The following is a 17931-nucleotide window of genomic DNA, read 5'->3' on the forward strand; positions in this document are numbered from 1 at the left end:
CAAACTTTGTTTTTCTAAAGCTCACTCCATTCTAGTTGGTGTTCTGCGTGCATAAAGGTAGTATTTTGTGAAGTCAACAATCATGGACTTCCATACAGAGTAGACACCTGCATGTTTCTCATTTTAAAAAAAAAAAGTATCTTTGTTTTTGAATACCTTGTTAGTGTGCCATCTTGAATTTAAAATTAGACGTGAAGGACAAACAATTTGAGAGATATTAACAAGGTTTCAGGTGCAATATTTTGTCAGAAAACTCCTACTCAAAATTTACAGTTCCATTTATTTGTTCGTAGTTGAAGTACAAAAAGAAAGAAATTGATCTGTAAATCTGCTGCACATCTTAATGGAAAAGAGATGACTCTTTATTGATTTAATCACATAAATGAGTATTAGATATTTCAAAATGATCAAACGGCTCTATGAGGATTCATAGCAGAGAGGAGCTGCACAAAGTCATGTGGTGGAAATCCTATTTCGCAGAGCACGGAAACCACAGCCTTCAGCCAGCCTTAGAAATGAAATATTTGAGCATGTGTGACAGTTTACTGGGAATATCACCTTCTGCCGTGCTCTGCTGGCGGCCTGCCAGCTCTTTGCCTACCGTCTTGGGGGAGATGGGTAGGCCGGTTGGGCTGGTCTTACGTGTATTGTGATAAATAGCCTAGTTCATACGACACACTGTGATACTGTGATTCTTGCCATTTCAGGGCATTGGTCCTGAAAATGTGTACACATATGTAGTAACTTTGCTCCCAAGAGTATCTGGGCTATGAAAGCGGTCATTGTACATCTAGTGCGTTGCAGCGCCGGGACCTGGGTGTTTCTGCGTGTTAATGTTCTCAGGATTGTGGCATCTGGGCACTTGGAATTAAGTACTATATTAATAAATTAATAAATATTTTTCCATTTTAATTGGCCCCCTTTCAAACTGTAATGTTCACTTCTTAGTAAACTTCTTACTTCTAAAAATGGTGATTGCAATTTAAATCTCTTCTGTAGCATTGCGATCTTGGGCATTTTTAGCAGTAGAGAATTTTTTGCTGTGTCAAATATTTGATACAATTTTCCTCTGATCTGTTTGTACAACTTATGTACAGTCCCACTGCATTTGTGATAGCTTGTCTGCTCTTAATTCTGGGCTTCTCCACCTTCGATTTCTCTTAGTTTTTAATTTCTTTCTGCATCGCGAGAGTGGGTTACTAGTGGTATTCTGACTATATGGAACATTTCTCTATAATGATGGCTTCTGACACGTACTAAAAATCCTAAAGGGCTTCACTCCCATATGGCTTTTCCTATATTAGGAGGCAAATGGGAAGGACTCCTCCTCTTTCTCCTTGGTACATTATGTTGAAATGAGCTCTCTCATGCAGCTGGTGGGATTCTTGCTGCAGCTAATGGTACTGTAAAAGTGAACCATCTGCTCCCCCGGTCAAAGTGGCTGGATTGGTTCTTCTTGAGCATATTCCCAGAAGGATAGAGAAAGTCAAGAGCAAACTGTAAATACATAAGTTAGTCATGGGAGGGGTGACGTAAACATAAATCAGGTTTACCTGTCAAACTGGTTCTGTATAAATATTTATGATTTTAAACTACAGAAGAAACATGAGAATTCCGTGGTTCAAAGGGCACGTGGGGTTGGTATTCTAGTATTAGCTGTGCTGAGGCATTACCTATTGAAACTGGATTATGGAAAGATAAAGCATAATTCTGACGTATTAAAATGAAATGTCTCTTTTTTAAAATCCTTTTGTTTCTTTGCGCTTTGGGCATATCTTAAATACACTCTTGCAATTTGATACTGTTAACAGCAAGAATTGTGCAAGTGGGTGTTTGTTGGTCTTGAAAAACTGACTTAGAATGATGATTTCTAATGTTTCCTCATTTTTTCAGCAGCTTAATCCTGTCTGGGTGGAACAGGCTGTGACTATGGATTTTAATAATTTCACTTTTGTTTAGTGACTTTCTTTTTGCAAAGTTAAGACAGGGGAGGTTTGTGTATTGAAGTGACTTGAAAGATAACTCTGGGGGATGACAAAGGTGGATTTCTGTTAGGAAGGACATGCTGGTTTTGTGTCCACAACTGTAATTGATGCTCTAATTCTCTTTCCTTTCCTTTCAGTGAAAGGGCATCAGTGATGCAGTAATTTCGTAATTTGTTACAAATCGCAGGAATTAACTACCCGTAAGTGTAAAACAAACTTTCAGTTTCAAGACACCTCTAAAAACAGTGATTCCGTGGAAAACATTGTATTTCATTATAAATAGTTCCTGGTAGCTAAGAAAAATGCTCTTTGTTGTTGAAATATTCACAAAAAATTTCACTGCGATGTAAATGAATGAGTGGGAAATAATCAGGCGACCAAGAGCCAAGTAAATGGTGCTTTCTGATGTATTGGTGTATTCGTGCTAACTTTTAAGCTACCATAATAGGACCGTGTTAGACAGTGAGTCCATACATATCCCTTCAAATGTATTCAGTGTCTTTTTTATGCTGATTCATCTAGATTGACATTGAAAGCTATGTGTGTCAGAAGGGTGCCACGTCCTCCATATATACGTTGCCACTCTGAAGAAAAACAGTTTGATGCTAGCAGAATACTTACATTTTTGTGGTAACATAAAGCTAATCTTAAAAATGTGAGTCTATGCTATAATTAACTTTAAAATGACAGCTGTCATGCCACACGTTTCCTTGCTCAAATGAATAAAGTAGGAAATGTTTCCCTTATGTTGGGAAGGATGTGAAAGACCTGGAAATCTGATGCTTTTGATAATATTTAGCTTCACTTTTTTACCTAGTTCAGCATATTAAATGGCCTCTTGACACTCCTAATTGGAGAGGAAATTTCATTCAAATTACTTTTGCTAGTATTTCAATATGGCCTTAGGACAAAAACACTGTTTGAGGGGAGAAAAAAATTCTACCTTATCTTCTGAAAAGCTCTTTATAAGAATAGTCTTTTGGATTGCATGAAAGCGAAATGGGCATTTTGCTCACTAATGGATGAGTTTTGGGGAGCTTCTAGTACACTCTCCATTACGGGATATTTGTGCTGCTTAAATACGATGAAAGAGACCAGTGTACCATGAATGGAAGGAAGGTCCTCCTAATATCCAAAATAAGTGTAATGATTCAGAGAATACACCTGGAGTGTTTGTAATTTGGGATTCTGTCTGTGTAAATCAGGTTTTAAATTAATTTTCAATACTGTTGGCTGTTTTCCTGCCAGACTAAAACCCAGAGTGTCCTACAGGGTTAACAATGAAGTTTTAAGCCTTGAAAGCTCTTTGTTCAGATGGAATCTCTCTTGTATGAACACTTGGCTATAGGCCAGGACAAACCAGTTTTTCAAGTCAGAACTTTTGTGGAGAGGAAACCAAGCAACACATAAATCATGGACAATTTAATGAATTATTTGGATCCTTCTCATGAGGGAGGCTGCTGAATATAAAATAATTTTACACTGATATTTTAAGTGAGCAAAAAAAAATATTGGGGAAAGAGACTGGTTTCCGAAGAGGTAGGAGGAGAAGGGAGATTCTGAACTTCACAGAGGACACTGAGATCAGTGCTACTATGGAAAATGAGACAGAAAAAGTACATACTGGCATGTGTTTGGCCTGGAAATGTGCAGTTCTTGTGTTTAATTGAAGTCGACACATTGGAGTTTTGGAATCCTTACAAAGCCTGTGCATCTGCTTATTTCAACTGTTGTTTGTATCTGACAAGTGAATTTTAAATCCGGAGCGCCCATCAGCTTAAAGCTCTGGGATGGACTTGTAGATGTATCTGGTTGTGAGGAACCTTTACCCATTCCGTGATGTTACTCTTTGCAGGTCCTTGTTCTTTGAAGAGGTGCTGGGTTGCGGTGAGGAGCAAACTAAGATGTTCTTCGGTGCACTTGGGATTCCCATTGTTTTAGCGGCAGCTGAATGCTGATGCTAACAAGGAACTGTACACCTTAGGGCAAAATACTTTTTATAAAAAGCAGACCTTATTTAAGGAACTGAGAGAAACAGTGTATGACATGTCGTCTTCTGTCACCAAGCACATACCTGGAGGTAAATGACTCAGTTTTCAACCAGGTGCTCAACACTTAGTATTGACCACCATCTCAATTACCATATTGAGAAAGTATACATTTTTTCAAAGCATTAAGGAAAACACCTTTGAAGTGATTTGATTCTACATTCGTAGCCAATTATCAGATATCCCCTGAATAGTTTTCCCCAGACCATAGCCCTATTTTTTATTTTTTTTGCTATTATTTTGAGGACTGCAGATTAACACCTAAGTGCTCTTTAGAGTTGATTTGTAGATAAAATAATAAGCACTGCAATAGTGAAAACTCATAGTTTATTCCAAGCCTCTTAAAAGTTTAGTTTTAAAGACTGTTCTAGCATGCCTGCTTTTGGTACTACATCAGCTGAAGGTAGAAGGGTCCAGAGAACTGGGATTCAGAAGGGGAACGCTTACGAGTCCTGTGTGGGGGAATGCTTGTGCCTGATGTGAAATCCAAGCCACCTGATACCAGTCTCTTTGGCTAGCATTTTAGGCAGTGCTGTGCTGTAAATTGGACATGTTTTGAGATTGTAAGCTTAATAAATTGCGATCTTTTCCACAAAACGCCTCAAGTTTGAGGAGTTCGTATTTGACTGTGGTATTTTAGATGAAGACAGTACTTAGTCATGTATCAAAAATCTAAGCAAATGTTACGCTTATATAGCAATATGATGCTTGCATTAGTCTCCCCATGTCTGTTGCCGCCTGCTGTGTTTACGCAGAACTAAGCATATCACTTAAACTACTTCAGAATTAATAGAAGATGTAAATGTCATTTCACGTGTTTTATTTGATGCTAGAGGAGTTACTTTTGTTATCGTAAGACACTGCCAGTGAGCATTTACTAGAGGAGAGCCACTGGGACCCACAGCGACATGAGCCTCTGTAGATTAAAATGTTCTGCAAACACATACGAGAACAGTCATTCCCAGAATATTTGATCTCTAAGGAAACTAGCTTGAATCCTGAGGTGGCATTTGAGATGACTTATTTCCAGTATATTGTATGTTTTCCTGTCCTTTAATTTTGTTCCAGTCTTGATTGTACGGTAAATTAGTAAGTTACAATTAGCAGACTTAATTTAAATTAAGCATGATTGCTCTGGAATTTGAAGACCTGGCTTTCTGTAAGTGTTTGCGTTTGTATTCCTGTGTGTCTTCATTTTTGTACTTTCAGCAATTTTCTTGGGTTTCATTTTGTTTCATGCTGGCCATGCTGGTTTCAGACTTCATGGTGGAGCAGAACTGGTATGGTGAGAAAGCTGGGATATGACAATACCCAGCTCCCAGAAATGTATTTTACATCCGTCTGTTATTTATACAGAAATAGGCTAATTTTATTTAACAGCCCTATCTTTCCCTACTTTGTCTCAGAGAAAATTTGGGCCATGTTTGCCTGTGCTTGTGAGTTTGTGGTAAAGTTTGTTAGACATAATTTGTAAAAATAATACCTGTTTCTAGTTCCTTTAATTATGAGTATGTACATAAAGCATTCAAAAAGTTTTTAGTCGTTTCTTTGCGTTCCGATCCAATTTTAGAAGAGGTACATTTATTAGGTATCTGCTTTTTTTAATAGCTGTGTAAATTATGGCTCTGTGATTTTACTAGGATTTAGTTTTCTCCTATTTTCTTTTATGATTCCTTTTGTCATCACTGCTACCATCCATTTATTTTTGATACATTCATGTATTTGTGCTTACTGCTCTCTACCATCTTACTGTAAGTGGAATTGATTTTGATTTTAATCTTCAGCCTTCTTAAGTAGAATAGCTTTTAAAACATGGATACTTTCTTAGGCAATGGCAGAACTGCAGCAAACTAGCTCTCAGCTTGTGGCTTTTAACGTTTGTGTTTTTCTTCTGCATAGTTTTGTGAATGATTGTTTCAGCTTTGAGCTCCTAAAATTTCAAAACTCGTGTCTGTGTGTTTATACATCTCTAGTATGCATTTGTATAGTTATTAAACTGGAACAACTGTCCTTTTATGAAAAATTGGTAGCAATTGGATAATAAACATTTGGCTCAGATACCAAGTAAGCTTTACACAAAAGAATGAGTTTTAACATTTAATCAGGCTTGGTTGTTCCAGAAGCTTACCCTTGCTGGAGATCTGGGGGGTGCTTTTTCGTGCCAGGGTAAGATCCACACCCTATGCCTCCCTTTTTGTGGTTTCATTGCTCCATTAACATGAAATGTCTTCTACAGGCGTATTTTCTTATTATTTTGAAGTAGGCTGGTTATTTGATATGATATACATGATAGTTAGCTAATGTATTTTTTTGAGTATTTTTTCATGTCTTTTAAGTTTGTTGTTTTTATCTGAGACAGACCTGCCTCCCTAAACAAGTAAGGACCAAGCAACTGGATACTTGATTTGCAAGTGTAGTGTATCTCTGTACATAAATTGATAGCGGTTTTACTTGCTACACTGAGCATTTTCTATGTCCACAGAACTCCAGCTCCTGTCTGTCAGCTTCTTTGACATTTAGAGCCAACTCTTATCTAGGTATCCTTTTACCCTCTCTGTCATTTAATGAGCGTATTGGTTAGAAGGGTCCCAAGCAGCATTTCTTTTCACAAAGCTGAAGGAAACAAACTGAGTAATATGTATTCTCTCTTGATGTCTGTTTTGGATTAAAGCAGCACAGCGGCACGCACGTCTCACCTTTATCTTGCTTTGGTGGGGAACAGCTCTGCTCGGCCCCTCTTGAGTCCAGGTGGGCAAAGCACGTCGCTTTCTAAGACAGCTCAGTCCTGAACAAATGTCAAAAGTTTTGACGCTAACTTGCTGAGATTACAGTTTTGTTAAGCCTGGTTATTTTCCTAATATGTTCATTAGACTATTTTCAGCCTACCTTAGCAACCTCAGGCGTTGCTTGTATTTTATAGAGATATTTTTGAGGATATTTCTCCCATCTTTGTGTGTGCAAATGTAATGAGCGGCAAATTGTTTTCAGTGCTTCTGTTTGAAGGGCTTTGGGGACTGAATGTTTGTGTGTGTGTGTGTGTGTGCATACATGCATATGTTTTAATACTTTCACAGGAAAGTGTTTTTCCTCTCTTGAAAAAAAGAGGCTTTTTTCATTAGGCTGTCTTTAGAAGCAACCTGTTCTTATTAAGAAATGTTACTGAGATGCTACTGAATTTTTGGTTTTTTGTTTTGTAAGAAACTGCTAAGAGTTGGGAAACATTACTTTAGAAAGAGGAGGGTCTTCTATAATGAAAATACAAAGTAAATCTTACTTTTTAGGTTAGAACAAAAATATAAATTTAAAGTGTCATTGTAAGGTAGGCAGATTAAGACCGAGACTTTGATTTTCTGCATCTACTTCATCATCTACTATGTTTTGCTGTAGGAGATGAACTTGTGAATGGTTTACACATTCAGTAATTTATTTTTTTCTTTACATTGAAGCTCTGCAAAATTCAAAAAGAGTGAGCTGCAGTCCTGGTATGATAAAAGAACATGGTTCTTACAACAGACAATGGTTGGGTCAGAAATGCAGGAGGGATGAAGGAGTTGAGGTACCAGTGGTGCAAAGCATGGTAATGTATGCCGATGCTTTCCTTCGCTGATTTTTTTAAAAGGTCAGATATTTTGGTCACTTTGGCTTCTGAGATAAATCCAAAGTATCTAGGAAGCCTTTGTATCTAAAGCATGTAGACGTGAAAAATTGAGGGATGGTGATTTTGCCCAAAGCTACCTGAAATGGTGAGGAACTGGTTGTAGATGAGGACTTGGGAAGTTGATTTGTGTGTCTAACAACACACTCTCCCTGGTGTCTGCTCTTCTGACATGTTTGGCCAGATCTGGTGCCCTGTTCTGTTCAGGCTTTTCTGTACTCTAATGGATTGGAAAGTGCTTGTAAGTTAAATACGCCGCATAGTTCTTAGGAAAGTTGTTGTCCATTTTGTCCCTTGGAAGAACTGAGGATGGCGATAAGTAAGGCTTGTCTGCTAAATAGCAGTACCACCAGGGATGGAAGCATGGCCCAGCACTCATTAGCCTAAGAGTTTGCCTAAAAGCCGAGGTAGGATTGTAGTTCTAACTAGTACGAAAGTATACCATGAACAGAAAATTCTGCCGAGCAGGCACAAAACCTGAATCTCTTCAGTAGGGTTGTTATTGTTAATCTCCACAGTTGGAAAGATGAGTCTCACCAAAGGGCAAAACTTTTCCAGGGGAGCTGACAAGAGCACAGGGCCTCTCCGCCTCTTCCAAACTACGGTTTGGGAGTAGTCAGCTCCAGCACCGCGGAGTCCTCGGCGCAAACCAGGGATGCTGCGGGCTGATGGACAGGGAGATTTGATTTCCACCTACGGACTAAGCCTATCCAGCTTGGGGTCTGCTGAACCACAAGTATTTCTACATTCCCTTTATTAGGGTTTCCTTTGGGTAGTGTCTGCTCTGGCATTTGCCCTATCTGGCAATAATTTAAGACTGGTCAGACCTGACAGTTTGTATGAACTAGAGGAATAGCTTTTCGACTCCCATCGAGTTTTGAAAATCTATGTAGTTACAAAGGTATTGTTGGCACATCATCTTTTATGAGCTTCTGTATAATCTGTTGAAAAGTTTTTGTCTGTGAATCATCACTAGAAAATAAACCCTGGATGCTGTTTTTTAGGGGAAAGATTACCTTTTGATTTGAGTATTTGACACAGGAAAAGTGTAGATTTTATCACCCGTGTATATCAATTTTGTTGGTCTAACCTTCAGAATATGTATTTTTAAAATTTGGCAAATAATTTAATTGCAAACATCTTAGTCCCATTTACATTCATAATGCTCCCACCCTGGTTATTACTCCACTGTATGACCGTGTGAAAATCTGTGCTCTGTGCAGAGAAGGCAACTCCATTGACACAGTCTTGATTTGGAGATTGTTTCCAAAATAATGTATTGTTAGAATAGCTTTTAAATTAGATGTGTAATTTATCCTCACACTGAGTTCTGAAACTACAATTAGCTGATAAAGGGCTAATTTGTAACATTTTTTGATACTTAAACTAAGAAAGTGCTCTGAAACAAAATTGAGAGAACTGTTCATGTTGTGTGCTACATAGCAACCGAGTGACATTTTGTATTTTTTTGTGCAAGATTTATATTAAACCTCCTCACTTTTGAATCTTGGGAGAGGGTTTCTTTTCATTTTCAGCTCCTACATGTAGTCTTCTGGATGCATCTGTGGGGAGAGTGTTTAGAATGGGTTTGTTATATTGCACACCTGTATATCATTGTAAGCTACACAGTTAAAAGATTTGAAACAATATAAAATCACTTTGTCATTTCATTCTTGAATTTGTTTGCTTGGATTTTTTTGAGGAAAAAAAATGTGGTAAACTATCTTCTGTGAGAATTGCCGAGTAGAGACTTATTTAAAAAGCAGTTACGCTACGTGAAGCATTTTATAATAGAGTTGGAGGAAATGGGAAATGAAAGTATGCCGTTATGCTTAGTTTTCATTAAATCGTCCTTTCACACTTCGTGATGTAACTTGATGGCAGTATAATGCATAACACAACTGAAGCAGCAGATAGCAATGCTTGAGAAGGTCAATGTATGTTTTCTTCCATTAAATACTGTCTGTATTTATTCTGGGGTGTTTCTTCCGTAATCAGAGATTTTTTTTCTTACTTTTTTTCTTTTCATATAAGAACAAAGATAGGTTTGGAGTGTGTTTGCGAGGGAGGAATATTTCAGAATAAAGTGACTTGATTTAGTTGAGAATGGCTGTACCAGTCATTGTAATTTGTTGTGACATTTCATTTTGTTTGGCTTTGCAGAGTTGTTCCTATGTTGTTAATAATGCAAAAAGTCTGGACTGTACAGCATGGTGTAAGCAGATGTGCACCAGCCTCAAACATTAGGCAAATGAGACATAAATTTGGTATTAACTGGCAATTTTAGCCTTTTCTTCCACAATTTCTTAGCTTGAGGTGATGCTGCTTCTTGAATTTGAGCTCTAAATGAAGAAGTAGAAGGGTTTATCTAACATATTGCTTGTTTTAGATGAAAGGAAAATGGTCTTTCGTGCAATAAGTTAATTCCCAAGTACCAAGATGCTGATTTTCCTTAAAATAAAGGAACCAGTCTACATCCAACTTACCGCATGCTTTGTAAGTCTTGCATTGCTCGACTCCTTGTTCACTTCAGTTACTGTGTTCGTTAGCATGGTGAAATGTGTGGCAGTATAAAAAAAGTTGTTCTTCATGTTTTTTACCTCCCGTTCTCTCTTTGGATATCTGTACAGAAGTTCAGCCCACACTTCAAAAGTTGATTATATATTTTATCTCTGTGCTCCTTGTCTGGCAGAATTCACATCTTTCCCCTTAACATATTACTTTAATACAGAAGGGAAAGGCTTCAACCATACAGACTGGACTTTTCTCTTGTTTCATGGCAAAGAGAAGTCTTCTTCACTTTCCAAGAAGACTTTCTCATACCTTATAGATGACTGTGCAAAATTTCTTCCTCTGAAGCAGCTCATACGTTGCACATATCTGGATTAATATGAAATAGGCATTAAAAAAAAGGAGGGAGGGGGATGAAGCTTTTCATCCTGTGTGGAACAAATGCCCTTGAACACAGAGTGAGTCTGCAGCAGCCTGCTGCAACTGTCACCTACAGCAAGCCGGAAAACTTGGAGCAAAGTGTCCAGTTATAAAAACATACGTATTTGTCCAGTTTATTTCAAAACAATGGGCAATGCAAATTTGAGAAGAGCCTGGCTTGTTGAACAGCTTGCAGCTGTTTCTGTAGTTGTAGTCATCATGGCTGTAGTAACTAGTCCATGCAAGAAGCTTCTTGTGGAAGAAGATCCTGCACTCATGCAGTTGGTTTTCGTTGTTATTTTTATTCAGTGCTAAATTCCTTTAGGTTTTGGAGTTCAGTCCTGTTTAAAATTCTTCAATAAGATGAGGGAGACAGGAATACTGCAACCCAGTCTCAAGGTCATGGGAGTTGGGATTTGACCTTATAAAGCAATGGATGGCAGGGAAGAACTGTCTAGATATGCACTGGAGGAAGAATCCTTAGTCGTTTAGTCTGGGCAAGGTAACCAGGAAGGGATCCAAATTAAGGATGTTTCCCTGCTCATGGGACTTAATGACAGGAAATATATGCTTTTTTCCTGAGAGACACTGGGAAAAGGATAGTTCTGTGTCTGTTGTGATGGAGAATCTGTCTGCGATCTTTAAAAAGTGGCTTGTTGGACTTGTGCTTCCATTCTTCAAGTCTTAAGTGAGTATAACTGTATTTTCTTAAAAGAAAAGAAGTGTTTATTGTAGGAATGTGCAAACCACCAAACGTACACCACGAATAATAACACTTTTTTTCCCAGTTATTCTAGGATGAATAACTTTTAAACTATTCTTGAATGTGGAAAAAAAAAAATCAGTTTAACCAGATGCTTACTTATTCTTATCTATTTTAGAGAACTAATTATCCCTGTTGTTGGTAGTGCTAAAGCTTACAAAATTGCTTCCATCTTTGAATTACTATAATTAAGACAATAACTTCCACATCTAGTTAACATTGCTGTGCAGCTGGTGCATTCATTGACATGCAGATTTTGGATTTTGTAAATTTTCTGCCATTGTGAATAAAAATTTTAAATACTTATTTTCATTTCCAAAATGTCTGTTTCTCACAAAGAAGTCTTTGTAAAGCAAATCAACTGAAACCAAACTCCTATAACATCAGAGGAGAATCTAGTTAAATTTGGTTAGGTGATAGTACATTTTAGGAAAATACGTAACCACAGATAGCTTTTGTGGGTGTGATCGCTCTGAATTTTGGATCCCATTTTGTAGGGATTTGAGCTCACTGAATGAAATGTCAAATCTGGAACAAGTCTGATGCCAGACTGCTGAAATTTTATTTTGAAAGGAGTTATTAGTTAATGCAAGAGTTAATCCCGTACTCTGACAACCTGAGGTGGTTTACAAAACTAGAACTCTATAATTAAAAATTACTAACATGAATTACGCGCATTAATGATTACTAACCAAAATGTGATTTAAACTGTAATTTGTCTGTACCTCTTTTTACCTCAAGTCGATTTCTACCAAAGTCTATGGGAAGACTCGTGCGATCGGTGCTAATCTTGTTTACTTCCATATTCGGCAGCTTCAACTATGAGAAATTTTTCAAGGCCTATACATTTAGATAGATTTTGAGAAACTTCCTTACCATTATTCATTTCTAATACCCAGCAACACTACGAAATTACTTTATGGTGGTGTTGGTTATTTAATTTTTAAATTGTTTTTCTGTGGCCCTTGCTTTCATTACACGAATGCCTCATGGACGTTAATCCGTTTTGCTCGGCGAGTTAGAGATGTCCCCTGAGTAAACTGTTAAAATAAAGAATCAAATATTGATTTATGCTGAAACTGAAATATTGATTTCTTTTTCAGACTGAAAGTGCATGTGAAACCAGGTGGACTAATGGTGCTTATTTTAGAGGCTGGTATCGAATTGTCTGTTGGTGAATGTTGCTGTCTGGAGGTTTGTTAGGGTGTAGTTGCAGAGCACCCGGGCTGCGTGCAGCTCGCAGGTACGCTACCAAACGTTCTCATAAATAACGCTGGCCAAGGGTGCTGGCTCCAGAGCACATTTCAGTGGGTCCAGTCCCAGTGTCCAGTTACCAGAGCCACGTCCGATGTCCCGCAGTGTTCAGTTTCAAGAATGCGCTGGGAACGCTTCAGTACACGTAACAAATGTTATTCTTACTGCAGGCAGAGAAGTTAACTCTAGAAAAAGTAAAAGCACAATTTCCGTAGTGATGGCAAAGGCATCGTTTCAAATATTTCGATATGAACTATCCATTTTGCTGTGCACGTTCAGAATTAAATCAAGTTGCTCTCGTGCTCTCACGGATTTCTAGACTTGGGTTTGGCAGCGTGGGTGTGTGGCCTCGGTGGCGCAGGGCGCAGGGGGTGGCAGCAGAGGTATTTGCATGTTGACAGCCCTCCAAAGCACTCCGCTGGCTGCAGCTCCACCCTGCAACTCCCGGCAGTACAGAAACTCTGTGCGCTTAAGATCGTATTTTGCCTAAACTGGAAGACCTGGAGGGGGTTTGTTCTCTGAAATGTGGGATCTGAGGGGAAAAAAGGTTAACGAGAGCCATACCAAATTGTGAGAGGAAAGGAGGGTCAGGGTCAGGCTCACCTTGCATTTAATGAAAATAACAAAACTTTGGCTTACAAACAAATAATAATGCTTGGAATCCTCTGGACTGGTTAAAAACTTTCTTTTTTTCTGGTTAAAATACTCAGAGACATATAGGTAACCTTTTCTCTTTCTACTTTCTTCTTCTACTCCTGTTTTCTTGGGTACACTGAATTATTTTTAGGGCAAGGAAACATACAGTATTGTTTGGAGAATTCGTGAACAGTAGTAAACAATAACTAATGCAATTTAAAAGATTAATAGTATGATCTCCTCATTATCGTTGGCCTTGTAGCTCAGTATTGGGCCCAGCACCGTCTGTTTGGCTAAAGTGCGTCTTCCAGGAAATAATTTTTTCTTCATTTGAACTGTTTCTGCCAACACTTACATTGACTAGTTTGAATTTCTTTGGCATGAAGCCCTGGTTAAAGCCCCCTTTACTTCTTTCATATTTAGATGTTCTTCTTCAGTAGGTGCTCTAATGCTATCGTAGTGACTTCTTGGGGGAGGTCGCCCAACTGAAGCCTTCATGTTACCTTCTCCCTTCTCCCCTTTTTTTGTATTTTTGTGACTAGCAGGACTTAATCACTCTTGTTCTGTAGTTTCTCTGGGATTCCAAGATCTATTAAAAGTTTTGTGTATATATCCAGAGAGCTCTCTTCAACCAGTAGAGAGTATGATTGTATTTTTTTGTATATTTTTCTCATCATATAACATAGATTCAAGAAATTAGAAATTCTGGGTTTATTCTCTGTGTTTATGTTTTGCCTTGTGGCCAACACACACGGTTCATAGAAATGGCTAAATGGGCCTCAGTGACATTCCCCCTTCCCAGGTTAGAGATCCAGGGAAATTTGAAAGTTACCCAATTTTGGGGGTGCAAAAAGAATAATTTTTTATTCCTAACTTGGGGCTAGGCTTTCACTCCAGGCCATTCCCTCCTCTGGGTACCTTTGTGTAAAGCTGACCTGTTTTAACGGGTCTCGGCTGTGCTTGCTCTCCAGCCACTTAACCCTTTCTCTTTTGGTTCCTTATCTTTGCAAATATAGCAGAGAAAATGGGTTTGTAAAACTCAGTTCAGTTTGGCAAATGCAGGCAAGCAGTTAAAAAGCTCTGAGTTTGGGACAGTTCATGTTCCCCATTATGCTGCAATTTAAATATACCAAGTTTCCATAGCCAGCTCCAGACATCGCTGTGGTAAAGTGTATTTTAGGAACTCCTTTTAGCAAAGGGATATGACCATTGAGGATGGAGCCCTGTCTTCTCATTGTACTAGTGTTTATATTGAGCAGGATCTTAAATTCTTACAAAATAGTCAGGATTTTTTTATTTCATACATGGTAATATATATTATATTACAATACTCAGCACTTCCGTGTTGCGAGAAAGATTTTCTAGTAATATAAACACAATGTTTATCTGGTATTAATGTTGGAATAGGGTATTCTGTTTTTTTCAACCGTTACTGGAATAGTGTGACTGAAACCATATTAAAAGCCCATGAACTGAGATTTTAAGCTTCCTAAAATCAGGCTGTTTTTCCATATGAAGTACACAATGGCAATCAGTTTTTGGATGGACTGTTGTTGAATAATACATGAATGTAAATGGAGATTGTATGGAATCAGTTGGATAATTTTGAGGAATGCTTTAAGTACACTAAAGAGCCTGAATAGCAGTTAATGGTGCTTCAACTTTATTACTGTTTATTATTGTTGGCAGTGCAGTTGTATCTTTTTCTGCATCGAGTTCTCTAGTTTCCTATAGAACAGCAATAAAAAAAGCTTACAAATAGTAATAGTCAGATGCACTGTATCCTGTGGCAGCAAAATAGTTTTACATTAAATTGTAGTTCTTGGCGGTCTAAGCATTTTATTGTTGGGTAGCTCCAGAAGATCAGCCGGTGCAGGAAGGATGGAGGCAGACATCAGCATTCAGAGCTCTGCGAGCAAACAGGCTTTGCATGAGTTTGCAGTAACCCAATGTGGAGCTTCACAGGACACCTCCGGAGCTGGGCCAGTGAGCTCCTCGTTCAGCCTCTGCTCAGCCTTCCCCACTCCTGTCTATTCTCCCACCCCCTATCAAGACCAATATGATTTTAGTTACCTGTTTTGAGAACTGCTGAAGTAAGCAGAAATGTTCCTGCCATCTAGAAAGCAAGTTAGAGGTACAACGAATAAATGTATGTAGCTTTAATACTTAGTTGGTTGTGAGATTTTGCTGGGAACTTGGACTATTTATTAGTTTAAACAACAGGAAAAGTGATCAGAAAGTGATTTAAATATCTAGTTGCCCTTGTTCACAGCTCCAAAGATTTTAAAATGTTTCCCTTGCCTATTACAATTACTTTTACCATCTTTAGAGCTAAATGTTTGCTACTAGCAATCACAGACTGGGAAGCAAATGGAGGAACACATCGTTCTCTTCATTTGACTGAACTCTGAAACTCCAGTGGGGAAAAAAATAAATCTGAGCTGCTTCATACAGAAGTGTCGCTTTCTTTGCTGGAACAAAGTCATGGCAGTGAGTAGAGTTGATTTGGCAGAGGGCTTGTCTGAAACTTGCTTTGCACAGTTTTCTATTGGTATTGCCGCATGTGTTCGCAAAGATTTTTGAATCTCAGGTTTTAAGTTTTATTAGTAATCCTCCTCATCTGCTGAATTGTGCTAACACTTTGCTTCATAATTTTAACTCTGCCCTGAGGAATATGCTCTGGTTTCTTATAGTAATAGGCAATAATTGTAACAGATTTATTTGCTAGGTTGGCTATTGGAAAGAATATCTGAAGCACTCCCGGGTATTTTACAGTTTTCTGCTTTTTGTATGATTTGTAAAGCATGAGTTCCACATATTTTGTGAATCAGGAAGGTGTTGTCAGCTAACTCTAGTGGCTTATGCAGCATGAGATACAGTTTTTACATTGCTTCCAGCGTATTAAAACACTTGTTGCTGACGAAGTGCCTTTCGGCCCTGTATGTTTATTTCTTTGCAGGGTCACTACCGAGATTGAGAGCGTGAGGAAATACCGACCTAAATACTGAGAGATTCCTCCTTAGCTGAAAGACATTCTGCAGGACCTGCCTTCTGGTGCTTTTGTTCATCTGACCATGCCTTATCATTTATCTTTCTTTCTTTCTTTCAGCTGTCGGACAAGCAACAGAAAGAGTTTGATCGTAACATCCAGCACATCTCCAACTCTCCCACGACCACATTCCCCTCTTCATGGCCATGCAGGTAACTCCCTAGGACTGCTTTACCTGGGAATCATTAGGAAAAAAGTCAGTGTTCGTTGTAGTGAGTTTGAACATATTGATACTCTACATCAAAATATGCTCTTTGAAACTTACTCTGACCATAGTTTTTCACATTTTCTAACTTGTAAGAGGGTCCGTATAGTTTTAAAATAAATGTTCTATGTCCTCATCTGTTCTGCAATTTCTAGTTCGCTACCATATCCATCCTCCACTCTTTCTGGGGGATTCAGTCCTCTTACGTCCTGCAAAAGAACCTGAGATGGAGAATCAAGTAAAATAAAATTAAATAAATACATTTAAGTAAATATTTTGTTTTGAGTCTCCTAGCATGGTTAATTTGTGCCAGTGATTTAACTGCGGTTCTCATGACAAGAAACATCCTGCTTGTTTCTGTATGCCTCCAGCAGCTCGTCAGCTGTGCAGTGTGCCATCTTATGGTGTCTCTATCTGCTACTTAGAGCAACATGAGATGTTTAGGATTCTTTTCTTTTTTTTACATTACTGCCAGTTTTACGATGGCAGCAACTGGGAAATGCTTATTTCAGAGCAAATGGGCAACTGATTGTTAAGTTATCGAGGTGAAGCGTGTCGAGATGTTCTTTCTATAGAAAAAGAAAGAATGATTGTTCAGCCTACAGTAACTATGGATTTTTCAGAAAGGGTCATGCATGCAGATTCAACAGCTTGCCTGAACAGCATGTTCTCTTGATGTTTTTATTGCTGAGGGAGGTAAGTGATGTATGACTACATTGTTTTCGATACTTCAAAATGCTGGAGAAGGCTGTTGGGCTTCAGGTGTGGCCCTAATTTTCACAATAGAAACATTTATATTTTCTTTTGATTTGATTTTCTCCTCTGTCTATTTAAAAAAGAAAAATTGCTTTTAGTGGTTTTGATGCTGTCTCAGGCTTTTACAAGCTTATCTTTTATTAGAAGTATGCGACCGTCTTTGAGAAACTAGAGTAACTAATGAGTGGTATGCCATCTTCCTTCAGCAGTAGTTGGCAAATATTTCCATTTTTTGTTCTGATGTTGCATATGGGATTTAAAACTATTAATTAAAAGGATATCCTTTGTGACCTCCAAGAATAGCTAGTAAAGCACAGGAGGATAAAGTACTTGCAATTTGAGTTCTCTACCAGTACTATATTTAGGAGTCTTCCCTGGGAAAAATAATTTATTCAAGAGACAAAAGTAGATGAAATTTAGAGTAGAGCCACAAATATTTTCTTAAGGAATATCATATATGAGATGCGTATTTGAGAACAGGCTGTGGTATTTGTTTAGTATTTGAACAGAAACTATTAATCTGTTTGTTCAGGCACATACACTGCGAAGTTACTAAGAAATGCTGGAGCTCTCCCTGACCTCTTTTGTCTTGATCACGCTCTTAATGCCCATTCTGAACCTCTGTTATGAATCAGAACAGCATGCATGC

The 17931-nt window shown here is 38.2% G+C and overlaps 1 protein-coding gene across 1 annotated transcript in view; it reads left to right on the forward strand.

Annotated features, from left to right (window-relative positions):
* Positions 1–17931, forward strand: part of MAST2 (microtubule associated serine/threonine kinase 2) — a 198370-nt gene that overhangs the window by 110480 nt on the left and 69959 nt on the right. The window contains exon 6 of the mRNA XM_059821971.1: positions 16382–16473. Within this exon, the coding sequence (XP_059677954.1) occupies positions 16382–16473 (92 nt within the window). The remainder of the gene's footprint in view (positions 1–16381; positions 16474–17931) is intronic.

This window comes from Gavia stellata, chromosome 10, assembly GCF_030936135.1.
Source record: "Gavia stellata isolate bGavSte3 chromosome 10, bGavSte3.hap2, whole genome shotgun sequence".
Lineage (NCBI taxonomy): Eukaryota > Metazoa > Chordata > Aves > Gaviiformes > Gaviidae > Gavia > Gavia stellata.